Source organism: Oncorhynchus nerka, linkage group LG15, assembly GCF_034236695.1.
Source record: "Oncorhynchus nerka isolate Pitt River linkage group LG15, Oner_Uvic_2.0, whole genome shotgun sequence".
Lineage (NCBI taxonomy): Eukaryota > Metazoa > Chordata > Actinopteri > Salmoniformes > Salmonidae > Oncorhynchus > Oncorhynchus nerka.
The window spans coordinates 83,867,998-83,885,741 of record NC_088410.1 but is presented as its reverse complement, the minus strand read 5'-3'; the positions used below and the strand labels follow the sequence as shown (position 1 = coordinate 83,885,741).

Here is a 17,744-nt window from a genome sequence, read left to right as displayed (position 1 = left end):
ATCTTGGGGTGGGGTTCATTCTCTTGGTTGTTGGTGCATAGGGGGATCTTGGGGTGGGGGTTCATTCTCTTGGTTGTTGGTGCATTGGGGGATCTTGGGGTGGGGTTCATTCTCTTGGTTGTTGGTGCATAGGGGGATCTTGGGGTGGGGGTTCATTCTCTTGGTTGTTGGTGCATAGGGGGATCTTGGGGTGGGGGTTCATTCTCTTGGTTGTTGGTGCATAGGGGGATCTTGGGGTGGGGGTTCATTCTCTTGGTTGTTGGTGCATAGGGGGATCTTGGGGTGGGGTTCATTCTCTTGGTTGTTGGTGCATTGGGGATCTTGGGGTGGGGTTCATTCTCTTGGTTGTTGGTGCATTGGGGGATCTTGGGGTGGGGTTCATTCTCTTGGTTGTTGTGCATAGGGGATCTTGGGGTGGGGTTCATTCTCTTGGTTGTTGGTGCATTGGGGATCTTGGGGTGGGGTTCATTCTCTTGGTTGTTGGTGCATTGGGGGGATCTTGGGGTGGGGGTTCATTCTCTTGGTTGTTGGTGCATTGGGGGATCTTGGGGTGGGGTTCATTCTCTTGGTTGTTGGTGCATTGGGGGATCTTGGGGTGGGGTTCATTCTCTTGGTTGTTGGTGCATAGGGGGATCTTGGGGTGGGGTTCATTCTCTTGGTTGTTGGTGCATTGGGGGATCTTGGGGTGGGGTTCATTCTCTTGGTTGTTGGTGCATTGGGGGATCTTGGGGTGGGGGTTCATTCTCTTGGTTGTTGGTGCATAGGGGGATCTTGGGGTGGGGTTCATTCTCTTGGTTGTTGGTGCATTGGGGGATCTTGGGGTGGGGTTCATTCTCTTGGTTGTTGGTGCATTGGGGGATCTTGGGGTGGGGTTCATTCTCTTGGTTGTTGGTGCATTGGGGGATCTTGGGGTGGGGGTTCATTCTCTTGGTTGTTGGTGCATTGGGGGGATCTTGGGGTGGGGGTTCATTCTCTTGGTTGTTGGTGCATTGGGGGATCTTGGGGTGGGGTTCATTCTCTTGGTTGTTGGTGCATTGGGGGATCTTGGGGTGGGGGTTCATTCTCTTGGTTGTTGGTGCATTGGGGGATCTTGGGGTGGGGTTCATTCTCTTGGTTGTTGGTGCATAGGGGATCTTGGGGTGGGGGTTCATTCTCTTGGTTGTTGGTGCATTGGGGGATCTTGGGGTGGGGGTTCATTCTCTTGGTTGTTGGTGCATTGGGGGGGATCTTGGGGTGGGGTTCATTCTCTTGGTTGTTGGTGCATAGGGGGATCTTGGGGTGGGGGTTCATTCTCTTGGTTGTTGGTGCATAGGGGGATCTTGGGGTGGGGTTCATTCTCTTGGTTGTTGGTGCATTGGGGGATCTTGGGGTGGGGTTCATTCTCTTGGTTGTTGGTGCATTGGGGGATCTTGGGGTGGGGGTTCATTCTCTTGGTTGTTGGTGCATAGGGGGATCTTGGGGTGGGGTTCATTCTCTTGGTTGTTGGTGCATAGGGGGATCTTGGGGTGGGGTTCATTCTCTTGGTTGTTGGTGCATTGGGGGATCTTGGGGTGGGGGTTCATTCTCTTGGTTGTTGGTGCATAGGGGGATCTTGGGGTGGGGGTTCATTCTCTTGGTTGTTGGTGCATAGGGGGATCTTGGGGTGGGGTTCATTCTCTTGGTTGTTGGTGCATAGGGGGATCTTGGGGTGGGGGTTCATTCTCTTGGTTGTTGGTGCATAGGGGGATCTTGGGGTGGGGTTCATTCTCTTGGTTGTTGGTGCATTGGGGGATCTTGGGGTGGGGGTTCATTCTCTTGGTTGTTGGTGCATAGGGGATCTTGGGGTGGGGTTCATTCTCTTGGTTGTTGGTGCATTGGGGGATCTTGGGGTGGGGGTTCATTCTCTTGGTTGTTGGTGCATAGGGGGATCTTGGGGTGGGGTTCATTCTCTTGGTTGTTGGTGCATTGGGGGATCTTGGGGTGGGGGTTCATTCTCTTGGTTGTTGGTGCATTCTTGGGGTGGGGGTTCATTCTCTTGGTTGTTGGTGCATAGGGGGATCTTGGGGTGGGGGTTCATTCTCTTGGTTGTTGGTGCATTGGGGGGATCTTGGGGTGGGGGTTCATTCTCTTGGTTGTTGGTGCATAGGGGGATCTTGGGGTGGGGGTTCATTCTCTTGGTTGTTGGTGCATAGGGGGATCTTGGGGTGGGGGTTCATTCTCTTGGTTGTTGGTGCATAGGGGGGATCTTGGGGTGGGGGTTCATTCTCTTGGTTGTTGGTGCATTGGGGGATCTTGGGGTGGGGGTTCATTCTCTTGGTTGTTGGTGCATAGGGGGATCTTGGGGTGGGGTTCATTCTCTTGGTTGTTGGTGCATAGGGGGATCTTGGGGTGGGGGTTCATTCTCTTGGTTGTTGGTGCATTGGGGGATCTTGGGGTGGGGTTCATTCTCTTGGTTGTTGGTGCATTGGGGGATCTTGGGGTGGGGGTTCATTCTCTTGGTTGTTGGTGCATAGGGGGATCTTGGGGTGGGGTTCATTCTCTTGGTTGTTGGTGCATAGGGGGATCTTGGGGTGGGGTTCATTCTCTTGGTTGTTGGTGCATTGGGGGATCTTGGGGTGGGGGTTCATTCTCTTGGTTGTTGGTGCATTGGGGGATCTTGGGGTGGGGGTTCATTCTCTTGGTTGTTGGTGCATTGGGGGATCTTGGGGTGGGGGTTCATTCTCTTGGTTGTTGGTGCATAGGGGGGATCTTGGGGTGGGGGTTCATTCTCTTGGTTGTTGGTGCATTGGGGGATCTTGGGGTGGGGGTTCATTCTCTTGGTTGTTGGTGCATTGGGGGATCTTGGGGTGGGGGTTCATTCTCTTGGTTGTTGGTGCATTGGGGGATCTTGGGGTGGGGGTTCATTCTCTTGGTTGTTGGTGCATTGGGGATCTTGGGGTGGGGTTCATTCTCTTGGTTGTTGGTGCATTGGGGGATCTTGGGGTGGGGTTCATTCTCTTGGTTGTTGGTGCATTGGGGGATCTTGGGGTGGGGTTCATTCTCTTGGTTGTTGGTGCATAGGGGGATCTTGGGGTGGGGGTTCATTCTCTTGGTTGTTGGTGCATTGGGGGGATCTTGGGGTGGGGGTTCATTCTCTTGGTTGTTGGTGCATTGGGGGATCTTGGGGTGGGGGTTCATTCTCTTGGTTGTTGGTGCATAGGGGGATCTTGGGGTGGGGTTCATTCTCTTGGTTGTTGGTGCATTGGGGGGATCTTGGGGTGGGGGTTCATTCTCTTGGTTGTTGGTGCATTGGGGGATCTTGGGGTGGGGGTTCATTCTCTTGGTTGTTGGTGCATAGGGGGATCTTGGGGTGGGGGTTCATTCTCTTGGTTGTTGGTGCATAGGGGGATCTTGGGGTGGGGGTTCATTCTCTTGGTTGTTGGTGCATAGGGGGGATCTTGGGGTGGGGGTTCATTCTCTTGGTTGTTGGTGCATAGGGGGATCTTGGGGTGGGGTTCATTCTCTTGGTTGTTGGTGCATAGGGGGATCTTGGGGTGGGGTTCATTCTCTTGGTTGTTGGTGCATAGGGGGATCTTGGGGTGGGGTTCATTCTCTTGGTTGTTGGTGCATAGGGGGATCTTGGGGTGGGGGTTCATTCTCTTGGTTGTTGGTGCATAGGGGGATCTTGGGGTGGGGGTTCATTCTCTTGGTTGTTGGTGCATGGGGGATCTTGGGGTGGGGGTTCATTCTCTTGGTTGTTGGTGCATAGGGGGATCTTGGGGTGGGGGTTCATTCTCTTGGTTGTTGGTGCATAGGGGGATCTTGGGGTGGGGTTCATTCTCTTGGTTGTTGGTGCATAGGGGGATCTTGGGGTGGGGGTTCATTCTCTTGGTTGTTGGTGCATAGGGGGATCTTGGGGTGGGGGTTCATTCTCTTGGTTGTTGGTGCATAGGGGGATCTTGGGGTGGGGGTTCATTCTCTTGGTTGTTGGTGCATAGGGGGATCTTGGGGTGGGGTTCATTCTCTTGGTTGTTGGTGCATAGGGGGGATCTTGGGGTGGGGGTTCATTCTCTTGGTTGTTGGTGCATAGGGGATCTTGGGGTGGGGGTTCATTCTCTTGGTTGTTGGTGCATAGGGGGGATCTTGGGGTGGGGGTTCATTCTCTTGGTTGTTGGTGCATAGGGGGATCTTGGGGTGGGGGTTCATTCTCTTGGTTGTTGGTGCATTGGGGGATCTTGGGGTGGGGGTTCATTCTCTTGGTTGTTGGTGCATTGGGGGATCTTGGGGTGGGGGTTCATTCTCTTGGTTGTTGGTGCATAGGGGGATCTTGGGGTGGGGGTTCATTCTCTTGGTTGTTGGTGCATAGGGGGATCTTGGGGTGGGGGTTCATTCTCTTGGTTGTTGGTGCATAGGGGGATCTTGGGGTGGGGGTTCATTCTCTTGGTTGTTGGTGCATTGGGGGATCTTGGGGTGGGGGTTCATTCTCTTGGTTGTTGGTGCATAGGGGGATCTTGGGGTGGGGGTTCATTCTCTTGGTTGTTGGTGCATAGGGGGATCTTGGGGTGGGGGTTCATTCTCTTGGTTGTTGGTGCATAGGGGGATCTTGGGGTGGGGGTTCATTCTCTTGGTTGTTGGTGCATAGGGGATCTTGGGGTGGGGGTTCATTCTCTTGGTTGTTGGTGCATAGGGGATCTTGGGGTGGGGGTTCATTCTCTTGGTTGTTGGTGCATAGGGGGATCTTGGGGTGGGGTTCATTCTCTTGGTTGTTGGTGCATAGGGGGATCTTGGGGTGGGGGTTCATTCTCTTGGTTGTTGGTGCATAGGGGGATCTTGGGGTGGGGGTTCATTCTCTTGGTTGTTGGTGCATTGGGGGGATCTTGGGGTGGGGGTTCATTCTCTTGGTTGTTGGTGCATAGGGGGATCTTGGGGTGGGGGTTCATTCTCTTGGTTGTTGGTGCATAGGGGGATCTTGGGGTGGGGGTTCATTCTCTTGGTTGTTGGTGCATAGGGGGATCTTGGGGTGGGGGTTCATTCTCTTGGTTGTTGGTGCATAGGGGGATCTTGGGGTGGGGTTCATTCTCTTGGTTGTTGGTGCATAGGGGGATCTTGGGGTGGGGTTCATTCTCTTGGTTGTTGGTGCATAGGGGGATCTTGGGGTGGGGGTTCATTCTCTTGGTTGTTGGTGCATAGGGGGATCTTGGGGTGGGGGTTCATTCTCTTGGTTGTTGGTGCATAGGGGGATCTTGGGGTGGGGTTCATTCTCTTGGTTGTTGGTGCACAGGGGATCTTGGGGTGGGGGTTCATTCTCTTGGTTGTTGGTGCATAGGGGGATCTTGGGGTGGGGGTTCATTCTCTTGGTTGTTGGTGCATAGGGGGATCTTGGGGTGGGGTTCATTCTCTTGGTTGTTGGTGCATAGGGGGATCTTGGGGTGGGGGTTCATTCTCTTGGTTGTTGGTGCATAGGGGGATCTTGGGGTGGGGGTTCATTCTCTTGGTTGTTGGTGCATAGGGGGATCTTGGGGTGGGGTTCATTCTCTTGGTTGTTGGTGCATAGGGGGATCTTGGGGTGGGGGTTCATTCTCTTGGTTGTTGTTGCATAGGGGGATCTTGGGGTGGGGGTTCATTCTCTTGGTTGTTGGTGCATAGGGGGATCTTGGGGTGGGGGTTCATTCTCTTGGTTGTTGGTGCATAGGGGGGATCTTGGGGTGGGGGTTCATTCTCTTGGTTGTTGGTGCATAGGGGGATCTTGGGGTGGGGGTTCATTCTCTTGGTTGTTGGTGCATAGGGGGATCTTGGGGTGGGGGTTCATTCTCTTGGTTGTTGGTGCATAGGGGGGATCTTGGGGTGGGGGTTCATTCTCTTGGTTGTTGGTGCATAGGGGGGATCTTGGGGTGGGGAATGGAATGAATTGTATTTTTTACTAGCTGTCGAATGGTTGAGGGACAGCTATTGGGGAACTGTGGGGGGGATCTTGGAGGGTTCGGGTTCATGTTTTTTGGCCTGATGGTAGATTGGTCAACATGCCCTTGAGCAGGGCATTGAACCTGGATGCTTGTGTGTGTCGCTCTGAATGGGAATCTGTTGGATGACTGGTATGATGTAGTTATTGAGTGGCTTCACTGCAGGTATATTGTATGTTTCGAATATTCAATAAATAATAATAAAAAATACTTCTCTCTCAATTATACTCTATGAAAGTAACCATATCTACATGTACATACTACCTCAATCAGCCAGACTAACCAATGTCTGTATATAGCCTCGCTACTTTTATAGCCTCACTACTGTATATAGCCTCGCTACTTTTATAGCCTTGCTACTGTATACAGCCTCGCTACTGTTTTTCACTGTCTTTTTACTGTTGTTTTTATTTCTTTACTTACCTATTGTTCACCTAATACCTTTTTTGCACTATTGGATAGAGCCTGTAAGTAAGCATTTCACTGTAAGGTCTAGTACACCTGTTGTATTCGGCGCATATGACAAACTTTGATTTGATTCAAATGTTTCATTTCATGTCCATTTCAGGTGCTTATAATGGCTTATGAGTGCTTTTATAGGGATTATGAGACACCATCATCACTGGGGCACCATGTTCAGACCTGCTCTGTTCCTGCACTGTGACTGACTGGTCTCGAATACAGATAACATCAACCAACTCCGAGAGCCTGAGAGGCCAAGCCCTCAGCCACACCTCTCTGAGTGACACAGCTACACATCTATCTGACCATCACCATGACGGACAACTGGCTTCAGTTTGACCCATCAACACAGTGTCTAGTCCTCTGGTCCTCTGTCCTGTGTACCCTGAAGGTGAGTGTGGAGTGGACATCCTTTGTGGCACCACGGTGCTGAGCAGTGCTTTGCTGGCTTTTTGTGGGCATAGCTCGTTATAAAGCCAGCAGTTGATGGGCAAAGATGTTACCTCAAACCAGAGACAACAGACTGAAGACTGAAGAAGATTGTTGTCGAATAAAATAAAGCTTTACTGATATTTGTTTATTTATACAAATGTATTCAATATAAATTACAACATTGAATAGTAGTGGAATACTGAAAAGATTGGAAGATACAGTATTTCATTTCAAAATGTGGTGCATTGTTTGAGAGTATATATGTACAGTATAATAGATTTGATTTGCAAACATTAATTACATGTCTCATTGGTTTGATTTGATTTATGATTTGATACATGATCAATCATCGATTAATGATGACTTGCACTGGGATTTACATGGCACTTATCCTGTGAACTGAACGTCTGTCCCAATCAGCATGTAGTCCTGGAGGCAGAAGAGCAACAGTAGTTTGTCAAATATAGGACACACACTGGATACAGTATAAGAGCTATTGGACATGAGAAGAGATGTAGGAAGCAATGAGCTCTTAAATATCTGATTGTACCTTCAGGACTTGCAGTTGAGTGTTGATAAGGTTCATATTTCCAATAGTGGGCAGGGGAAAACCCTTCTCTAGGCGAGCTATAAGATACAAACACATGGTTTTCCAGTGGCCAATCAGTGCAGAAACAATGAATATTCATAAACATGGGAATAAAGCACTCACCATTGACCTTAGGTATCACAACCACTTTCAGAACCATCAGGAAGATGTTGTCAAGGGGTTGAACCTGTTTGATATAATTTCATTGTTTAGGTTCAGTGGTTCAGTGTTAGCAAGTTATATGCATGTCATAAGCTCTGAAAATATAATTCTTACCTGAAACTGTCCCACATAACTAGTTCCCAATGTCATCTCAATTCTGTGAAAAGCAGACATTATTAATTTACTTTGGTCAGTGTTTGAAGGGCTTTTTTCCCCTTTTGCACCAATCATACTCACTTGTTCAGAGTGATAGCCCCAGCCAGCTTCACCCCAGTCACGTTCATTTGAGCGCTGACACTACCCTCCTGCAGAGATAGAGAAAGCTTGTAGAGTTAATTATCACTCTCACAGTCTAAGCTACAGTATTCTACTTCCTGAGTGACTGACAGACTGACTGACCATGTTGAGGACAAAGAGGGGAGAGAGCGTGGTGTTGGGCTGGATGGCGTAGGCCGTCACTGTGCCGCTGGCCTGGACTGTCACGTTGTTGGGCTCAAGAGAGATGGTGGGCTCCTTCACCGTCTTCACCAGCAGTTTCATCATCATTCCAGGAAAACGCTTCGCTATCTGAAACAACACACATCATCTTTCTTTAATCCTGTTAATCCTGAGAAGAATGTTAACTTTATCTTCTCTTAGATACAAACACAGAGTAAATGTGTTTGAACAAAAGGCTAATTTCCATCTCTGGATGGACACTAAAACCAAACTAATTTCATAGATTGTTTTTTCTAAACAAATGAAGTCATATGATATGGAGGTAGAATAGTCTGGTGTATCACCTCTGGAATGAAGACTCCAAACGTTCCAGTGTTCAGACGGATGGGAGAGCTAGGAGGGATCTGTCGGGGGAAAACAGTTATGTTTAACCTCACCCCTGAGTCAGATGGGACTATGTTAAACCTCACCCCTGAGGCAGATGGGTCTATGTTTAACCTCACCCCTGAGGCAGATGTGACTATGTCAAACCTCACCCCTGAGGCAGATGGGACTATGTTAAACCTCACTCCCTGTAGATGGGAATCAGATTCAGACTCACCATATCATCTGTGACATATAGGCTGAGTGCTCCAGCATTGTTGTACACAAAGCCTGCAGAGTTGGGGGTGAAGGAAGAGACCCCGATGTAGAGCATGTTGTTGTCCTGAGGAGACAGCGAGAAGGGCGTGGGAGAGAACGGAGGCTCCTGGTGCTTAACAATGTTGTAGAACTCACCCTGCAGAGAGAGAAAGAGAGAGAGAGAGAGAGAGAGAGAGAGAGAGAGAGAGAGAGACAGACAGAGAGTGAGTTAGAGGGAGAGTCAGAGAGAGAGGGATACAGAGAGAGAGAGAGAGAGAGAGAGAGAGAGAGAGAGAGAGGAAGACAGAGAGAGAGGGAGAATTGACATCTCACCTTACTGAGCACATATGTTTGTAGCGTTGAAAGGTAAATTGGGAGTCTGAAGTTTTTACCTTCAAGCTGAATTCAATCGAGGACTTTGAAATGGTGGGTGATGTCACCATGGAATATTCAATTTCAGCATACTGGTCCACTTTGGCTAGAACTTCAAGATGGCAGAAAATAACTATTTAGGATCCATTTAGTAGCCTATGAATACACCATAATTTGTCACGTTAATAACATAAAATAAAATATTTATTTTACCAGGCAAGTCAGTTAAGAACAAATTCTTATTTTCAATGACAGCCTAGGAACAGTGGGTTAACTGCCTTGTTCAGGGGCAGTTTTTTTTACCTTGGGGATTTAAACCTTGGGGATTTAACCTTGCAACCCTTCGGTTACTAGTCCAACTCTCTAACCACTAGGCTACCTGCCGCCCCCGAAATAACTCTACCTCAACATTGACTCTGTACTGGTACTCTCCTGTATATAGTCTTGCTATTGTTATTTTACTGCTGCTCTTTAATTACTTGTTACTTTTTATTTCTTATTCTTTTAAAAAACTGCATTGTTGGTTAGGGGCACGTAAGTAAGCATTTCACTGTATGGTCTCCACCTGTTGTAGTCGGCACACGTGACTAATATAATTTGATTTGATTTATACAAATATGTTCATGAGGACAAGTGCTTAAAGGCCCAGTGCAGTCAAAATTATGTTTTTCCTGTGTTTTGTATCATATTGTACAACAGTTGATGAAATAACACTATTAAAACACTAATAAAAGTATTAAAACATGTATCAGTGTTATTTCCTGATAGTTTCTGGTTGAAAATACAATCCACACAGGATTGCATGGGCGGGAGATTCGGCTTTCCATTGTGACATCGCCATGCTGTAAATTGGTTAATAGACCAATAACAAAGCGAGTTCCAAACCTCTCTGCCAATAACAGCTTGTTTTCAGTTTCCCCCTCCCACCTCAGACCACTCCCAGACAGTCCAAGCAAAATTCTAGCTTGAGAAATAATTGTTTGCTTAAAAGTTATTTTTGTTCATTTGAATATAAATATATTATAATAATGTACTTCATTGTTACCCTGAAATAATTTGATATAAAACTGGCTGCATTTGGCCTTTAAATCTTGTTTTACCATTGAACGTTTTGAGGTGTGGGTTCATGTCAGTAATAACATCAGCCACTAGGGGGCAGATCTGTAATATTAAACAGAGGCATTGTTATTGTCAAGAGAACCGAACAAGATTAATTTGAGTTTGAAGTCTGGCATTACACTGTCCCTCACCTGTTTCTGCAGAGCACTGCGCAGGGCCTTGTCAATGTAGGACTTGAAAAGATTGTAAAGCCAGCTGGAAAACAGGAACCAAAGCATTTGAGGAAACAAGTAAATCCACATTGCAATCATTTTTTAACATTGTGGTTTGATGATTCCTAAATCTATAACATGTGTTCTCACAACGTTTTAATTACAGCATAGTGTTAAGTGCCTCTATATACTCCATGTACCTGGCCCCGCCATGGAACTTGATGCTGGCGCTGCCCACGTTGGCCACACAGCTGACAGTGCTGACCGTTGGCCTTCCAGTTTCATCACTCTTGATTGCAATATCGGCAGTGATGGTGAGTCCATTTACCGTCAGGTCGAAGGAGCCACGGTCTTGTCTAGATTGTTAACAAGAAAATAATGTTGTTTGAGTCCTTTGGGGTATGGATAGGCAGACCCAAGAGAAAATTGTGCAGTGTTTTAGTCTTGTTCAATCCTGGTCCTGGGGATGCACCGGGTGTTCAGACCCTCCCTCGTGAACTCACATGAACCTGAAGTATCGGACCCTCCAGTTCCCGTGCAGGTTGATGAAGGCATTAGTAATAGCCAGCCTGACTCCAGTACCTGGCACCAGTACCAAAGCAGACTTGGGAAGTCCCAGATTCACTATCGTCATTCTGGAGGTTAGAACACAGTACATAGTTGGTAGGATAGTGGCATGTTGTGAACACAACAGCATTGGTAAACACAGTTGATAATCAACAAGTGATGACATGAGATAAGCAGACAATTAACAATGTGTTTGACTGCAATGTATTTTTTGGGTAAAATACATTGTTCTCCCTTACCCTGTCAAACTGTACTTGACCTTCCCAATGGGAGGCACTTTCTCCGTTCCAGAGAGATCTGGGACCTTAATGGTCTTAAGTTTCTGTTGCAGAGATGCCATCCCAATCTGTTTACCTGTGGACAGCACAGAGCAAGGCATTGAGGCAGAATGGGCTGTGAGGAGTATAGTACATTTATTTGCCACATGATCATAATACACAGCCTCATCTTGATCTAAAACCATGTAATGTTATTGCCCTTGTCTCAAACATACCATATTCAATGCCCTTGTCTGTGAGTTTGACCTTGACTCCAGGGCTGGCAGCCAGAGTTAAGGAGATTACAGCCAACAGAGCCAACAAACAGCATGGAGACATTTTGACTGCAGTCACCTGTGGGGAAGATGAACAAACAATAATATATCTACATTACAATACAGGTGTATTGTTTATTGTCTAATGAATAGAATTGGGAACAATCATATCTTATGACTTTTAGGCTTCCGTTTTCATGGGAGGAACATTAAGGTTGAACAGTTTCTTGTGTAAAGCCTTTATTTTCCACTGCACTGATTTTCGCTCTAGACACGTAGTTTCAACACTAATATTGACCTACGTCTGACTTGGTTTCTTTTGACCAATAATGAAACCATATTTTGTCACAATCTTATAACTGAGCAGGGGAATTTCTAGAATGGACAAATACTTCCTGTTTTGTTGCATGCAGCTTCCCTTATACCATCAACACTTTGTGACACAAAGTCCCATATTTGAAATCCTTTTTACGGAGCATTGGCACCTTCTTGGGTTCACAGACATGTGACTGGTGTGTTTCTCAAGGAACTCTGTATCCAGTGAAAGACAAAGTACCCCATTGTCATACTTGTGTAAAGTATAGATACCTTAATAGAAAATGACTCAAGTAAAAGTGAAGTCACCCAGTAAAATACTACTTGAGTAAAAATCTAAAAGTATTTGGTTTTAAATATACTTAAGTATCAAAATTAAAAGTATAAATACTTTCCAATTCCTTATATTAAGTAAGGCAGACGACACAATTTTCTTGTTTTAAAATGTACAGATAGCCAGGGGTAGGCGCACTGCAACACTTAGACATCATTTACAAACAAAGCATTTGTTTAGTAAGTCTGCCAGATCAGAGGCAGTAGAGATTACCAGGGATGTTCTCTTGATAAGTGTATGAATTTGACCATTTTCCTGTCCTGCTAGGCATTGAAAATGTAGTACTTTTGGGTGTCAGGGAAAATGTATGTAGTACATTATTTGTTTTAGGAATGTAGTGAAGTAAAATGAAAAGTAGTCAAAAATAGATATAGTAAAGTACAGATACCCCCAAAAACTATTGAAGTAGTACTTTAAAGTATTTTTATTTAAGTACTTTACACCACTGTCTGTATCTATAGAAAGTTAGCTGTTTGTTGATTGCTTCCCCATTGGAATCATTTTTCTGTGTTTGTTTTTTTTTTACCTCGCTTGAGCAAATAAAGAATGTTTAAAACCGCTAATGGAGAATGTTTAAAACCGCTAATCATATAGACAGTTTCTCAACTACCCAGGGACAAAGATAGCACTTTTGAAATACTGTATAATTTCCACACTGTATGTCCATGTCAACCCACCATCTAGGCTGCTTACTTAGTGGAGATTGAGGAGTGACAGCTTTCATAAAATTACCCTACAATACATTTTCCCCGAATACCTGCAAAACACTTCCGCCTACAGTATGTACATATTAGCACAAATGATAAAATGGGGTTCTCACCTAAACCTGACACACTTCTGTAAAAGAGAGAACTTTTAAATTGACAGAGAGAAACAGGCCAGTCTATTTTGTATGCATGACTCTGTAGTTACCTACCTTATGCACTGGTAAGAAAGTGGATCTCTTCTGTTGTTGTCGCTCCCTAGCTGGCGGCAGGGCAGAGTGAAAGGAGAAGAGATTCACATGGCCTTTGATACACTTCTCTGAACCAGGAATGAGCTGCTTGAGAAATGGGCTGACTGATACCCATTCTGTAAATAATGCAGAGAGCATGGAGCAAACATTGTGCAAAGAAGCACAATCTAAGCTATTCCCTTAGTTATGTCTGCAAATCTAATAGATTCATATTTTCAGACTCCCATTCATATCATTCAGAGAAGGATTTGTTCAGGACATGCAGTAAAGAGAAAGTAAACAATGGCATGTTTATGAGTGCCATTGAGAACTAGGTCACAAGGTTTGATACAAATCCAACCAATAATTGCAGTAATAAAGTAATGTCTTGTAGAGTGTATAATTCGGTCATAAGCTCTTATCAAGAACATAAGAATTACTGTGGTCTCGCTTCTTGAAGCCAAACTTGTCCTGAGGAGGCAGGGAGAAGGGCGTGGAGGAGAACGGAGGCTCCTGGTGCTTCCCAATGTTGTAGAACTCACCCTGCACACAGGGAGGGAGGGAGGGAGGGAGGAGACAGACAGACAGACAGACAGACAGACAGACAGACAGACAGACAGACAGACAGACAGACAGACAGACAGACAGACAGACAGACAGACATTTAAAAACATAATATTCAATTTCAGCATCCTTGTCCTCTTTGACTAGAACTTCAAGATGGCTGAAAATATTAAATATTTAGGATCCATTTAGTAGCCTATGAATAACACAATAATAATCACATACAGTATGTTCATTAAGCTAAATTCTGTAAATCTTGTTATTGATATAAAACTGGCTGCATTTGGCCTTTAAATCTTGTTTTACCATTGAACGTTTTGAGGTGTGGGTTCATGTCTGTAATAGCATCAGCCACTAGGAGGCAGGTCTGTAAAAATGAACAGAGGGATTATTATTGTCACAAGAACAGAACGAGATTAACCTGTTGAGTTTGTTGTCTGGCATTACACTGTCCCTCACCTGTTTCTGCAGAGCACTGTGCAAGGCCTTGTTAGTGTAGGACGTGAAAAGATTGTCCAGCCTGCTGGAAAACAGAAACCAAGCATTTGAGGAAAAAAGTAACACAATAAATCCACATTGAAATCATTTTATGACATTGTGGATTGATTAAGACGGTAACATGCATTCTGAAAAAGTTTTAAGTGCACCATAGTGTTTAGTTCAGATACATTTATATACTCCATGTACCTGGCCCCACCATGGACCTTGATGCTGGCGCTGCCCATGTTGGCCACACAGTTGACAGTGCTGACCGTTAGCCTACCAGTCTTATCCCTCTTGAGTGCAATACTGGCAGTGATGGTGAGTCCATTTACCATCACGGTCTTTTCTGTAATGTCACACAGAAACTAAGAACTGTTGATTGAGCCCCTTGGAGTGTGGATAGACCCAAGAGGAAATTGTACAGTGTTTTAAATGGCTAGTGTGCTATTCTTGTGCTGGAACAAAAGCCTGCACAACCCAGAGGTTCCCTGAAACCAGGGCAGAAGAACACTCATGAACTCACATGAACCTGAAGTATCGGACCCTCCAGTTCCCGTGCAGGTTGATGAAGGCATTAGTAATAGCCAGCCTGACTCCAGTACCTGGCACCAGTACCAAAGCAGACTTGGGAAGTCCCAGATTCACTATCGTCATTCTGGAGGTTAGAACACAGTACATAGTTGGTAGGATAGTGGCATGTTGTGAACACAACAGCATTTGTAAGCACAGTTGATTATCAACCAAGGCGTAAATGAGATATGCAGACAATGTATTTGACCACAATATATTTGAAAAGGATACTTTCAATTTGTTCCCTTACCCTGTCATGCTGTACTTGTCCTTGCCAATGGTTGCATTCTATTTTCTCCAGAGAGATCTGGGACCTTAATGGTCTTTCTGCTGCAGAGATGCCATCCCAATCTGTTCCCCTGTGAATGGGACAGTGCAAAGCATTGAGGCAGTATGGGCTGCGAGGAGTATAGTGTACAGTGCCTAGTCTTCACATTGTGCTGCCTTAAAGAAGGCAAAGTGAAAAAAAAGCTATACTTAAACCTTAAATATGTTTTTTTTAAGCAGATTTAAGCCAGGACTGAGACTGGACCACTCAGGAACACCTAACATCTCTTGGAATGCCATTCTTGTGTGTCTGGCATTAAAATGTGTGTTTGTAACTTACCAGGGCTTTGCTCCTTTCCTATTTATTTTGATCCTAACAAAGTCCCCAGTCCCTGCTGGTGACAAGCATACACATAACATGATGCTGCCATCACAATTAGAGGTTGACCGATTAATCGGAATGGCCGATTAGTTAGGGCCGAATTCAAGTTTTCATAACAATCGGAAAATCTGTATTTTTGGCCGATTTTTTCAAAATGAATGATTATTTAATCTTTATTTAACTAGGCTAATTAGTTAAGAACACATTCCTATTTTCAATGACGGCCTAGGAACAGTGGGTTAACTGCCTTGTTCAGCGGCAGAACGACAGATTTTTACCTTGTCAGCTCAAGGATTCAATCTTGCAACCTTACAGTTAACTAGTACAAAGCTCTAACCACCTGCCTCTCTTTGCACTCCACGAGGAGCCTGTCTGTTACGTGAATGCAGTAACCCAAGGTAAGTTGCTAGCTAGCATTAAACTTATCTTATAAAAAACAATCAATCAATCGATCATAATCACTAGTTAACTACACATGGTTGGTGATATTACTAGTTTATCTAGCGGGTCCTGCGTTGCATATAATCAATCCGGTGCGTATCGTTGCTCCAATATGTATCTAACCATAAACATCAATGCCTTTCTTAAAATCAATACACAGAAGTATATATTTTTAAACCTGCATATTTAGCTAAAAGAAATCCAGGTTAGCAGGCAATATTAACCAGGTGAAATTGTGTCACTTCTCTTGCGTTCATTGCACGCAGAGTCAGTGTATATGCAACAGCTTGGGCCGCCTAATTTGCCAGAATTGTACGTAATTATGACATAACATTGAATGTTGTGCAATGTAACAGGAATATTTAGACTTGGATGCCACCCGTTAGATAAAATACTGAACGGTTCCGTATTTCACTGAAAGAATAAACGTCTTGTTTTCGAGATGATAGTTTCCGGATTCGACCATATTAATGACCTAAGGCTCGTATTTCTGTGTGTATATCATGTTATAACTAAGTCTATGATTTGATAGAGCAGTCTGACTGAACGATGGTAGGCACCAGCAGGCTCGTAAGCATTCATTCAAACAGCACTTTGTGCGTTTGCCAGCAGCTGTTTATGACTTCAAGCCTATCAACTCCCAAGATTAGGCTGGTGTAACCGATGTGAAATGGCTAGCTAGTTAGCATGGTGCGCAATAAATAGCGTTTCAAGCGTCACTCGCTCTGAGACTTGGAGTGGTTGTTCCCCTTGCTCTGCATGGGTAACGCTGCTTCGAAGGTGGCTGTTGTCGATGTGTTCCTGGTTCGAGCCCAGTAGGGGCAAGGAGAGGGACGGAAGCTATACTGTTACACTGGAAATACTAAAGCGCCTATAAGAACATCCAATAGTCAAAGGTTAATTAAATACAAATGGTATAGAGAGAAATAGTCCTATAATTCCTATAATAACTACAACCTAAAACTTCTTACCTGGGAATATTGAAGACTCATGTTAAAAGGAACCAGCTTTCATATGTTCTCATGTTCTGAGCAAGGAACTTAAACATTAGCTTTCTTACATGGCACATATTGCACTTTTACTTTCTTCTCCAACGCTTTGTTTTTGCATTATTTAAACCAAATTGAACATGTTTCATTATTTATTTGAGGCTAAATTGATTTTATTGATGTATTATATTAAGTTAAAATAAGTATTCATTCAGTATTGTTGTAATTGTCATTATTACAAATAAATGTTTTTTTTTAAATCGACCGATTAATCGGTAGCGGCTTTTTTTGGTCCTCCAATAATCGGTATCGGTATCGGCGTTGAAAAATCATAATCGGTCGACCTCTAATCACAATACTTGAAAATACAGAGTATCAACAACAACATTCTCTCCACAACCCTGGAGTCAAGGTCAAACTCATGGACAAATGGTACATTTATTAGACAAACTCTACAAGTCTGTAGTTACCTATGAACTGGTAAGAAAGTGGCAAAGAGATGCACATGACCTTTTACTCACTTCTTTGAACCAGGAAGAGCTGCTTGAGAAATGGACTCACTGAGACTACCCATTCTGTAGGTAACTGAGAGAGCATGGAGCAAACATTGTGCAAAGAAGGGCAATCTAGTCAATGTTTCCATAGTGGGGCAATTCCATGAAAGGATGGCCCAAAGATATTTATCATGTTTTTGATCTTCCTGAAATGAAATCCCTAAAAAGGTCCTTTGGGGGAAAGATGTTCGGCATACCTTTGAAATCTGTATCCAATTATTTTTATTTTTATAAAAAGTTGTGAAATGTGTGACATTTTTTCCTTCTTTTAGACACCGCAACGATGATTCTGTAGATGCTAAAAAAACAGTGTTGTGTCATCTGAACCCTTACAGTGTATTCTGAAACACGAGTAGTGTTTAGGTTAAGAATGCATTTTATTTACATTAATTTATTGATTCTTGATTACAAATATAATCTAAATATCTCAAAAGTAGCCTTTGATTTTGTTCATTTTTAAACATATTGTTTTAAAGGTATAAGAGGGTAAGATCATTCAAGTAGCTCTAAATGGTTTTAATAAAGTGGCAAGGATCAGAGAATAAAA

General features: G+C 44.6%; 1 protein-coding gene across 1 annotated transcript; it reads right to left on the bottom strand.

Moving 5' to 3' along the window:
- Positions 1 to 6,936: 6,936 nt before the first annotated feature.
- On the bottom strand, positions 6,937 to 13,121 carry LOC115143418 (bactericidal permeability-increasing protein-like). Its single transcript, XM_029683833.2, has 16 exons — positions 12,930 to 13,121; positions 11,326 to 11,443; positions 11,072 to 11,186; positions 10,769 to 10,900; positions 10,466 to 10,621; positions 10,245 to 10,308; positions 10,095 to 10,155; positions 9,015 to 9,106; positions 8,603 to 8,779; positions 8,346 to 8,405; positions 7,963 to 8,130; positions 7,801 to 7,868; positions 7,678 to 7,720; positions 7,525 to 7,588; positions 7,363 to 7,439; positions 6,937 to 7,241 (listed from the first exon to the last, which is right to left on the bottom strand). The coding sequence occupies exons 1-16, from the start codon at positions 13,104 to 13,106 to the stop codon at positions 7,200 to 7,202; spliced, it is 1,614 nt and encodes a 537-aa protein (XP_029539693.2). The 5' UTR covers positions 13,107 to 13,121; the 3' UTR covers positions 6,937 to 7,199.
- Positions 13,122 to 17,744: the final 4,623 nt, after the last annotated feature.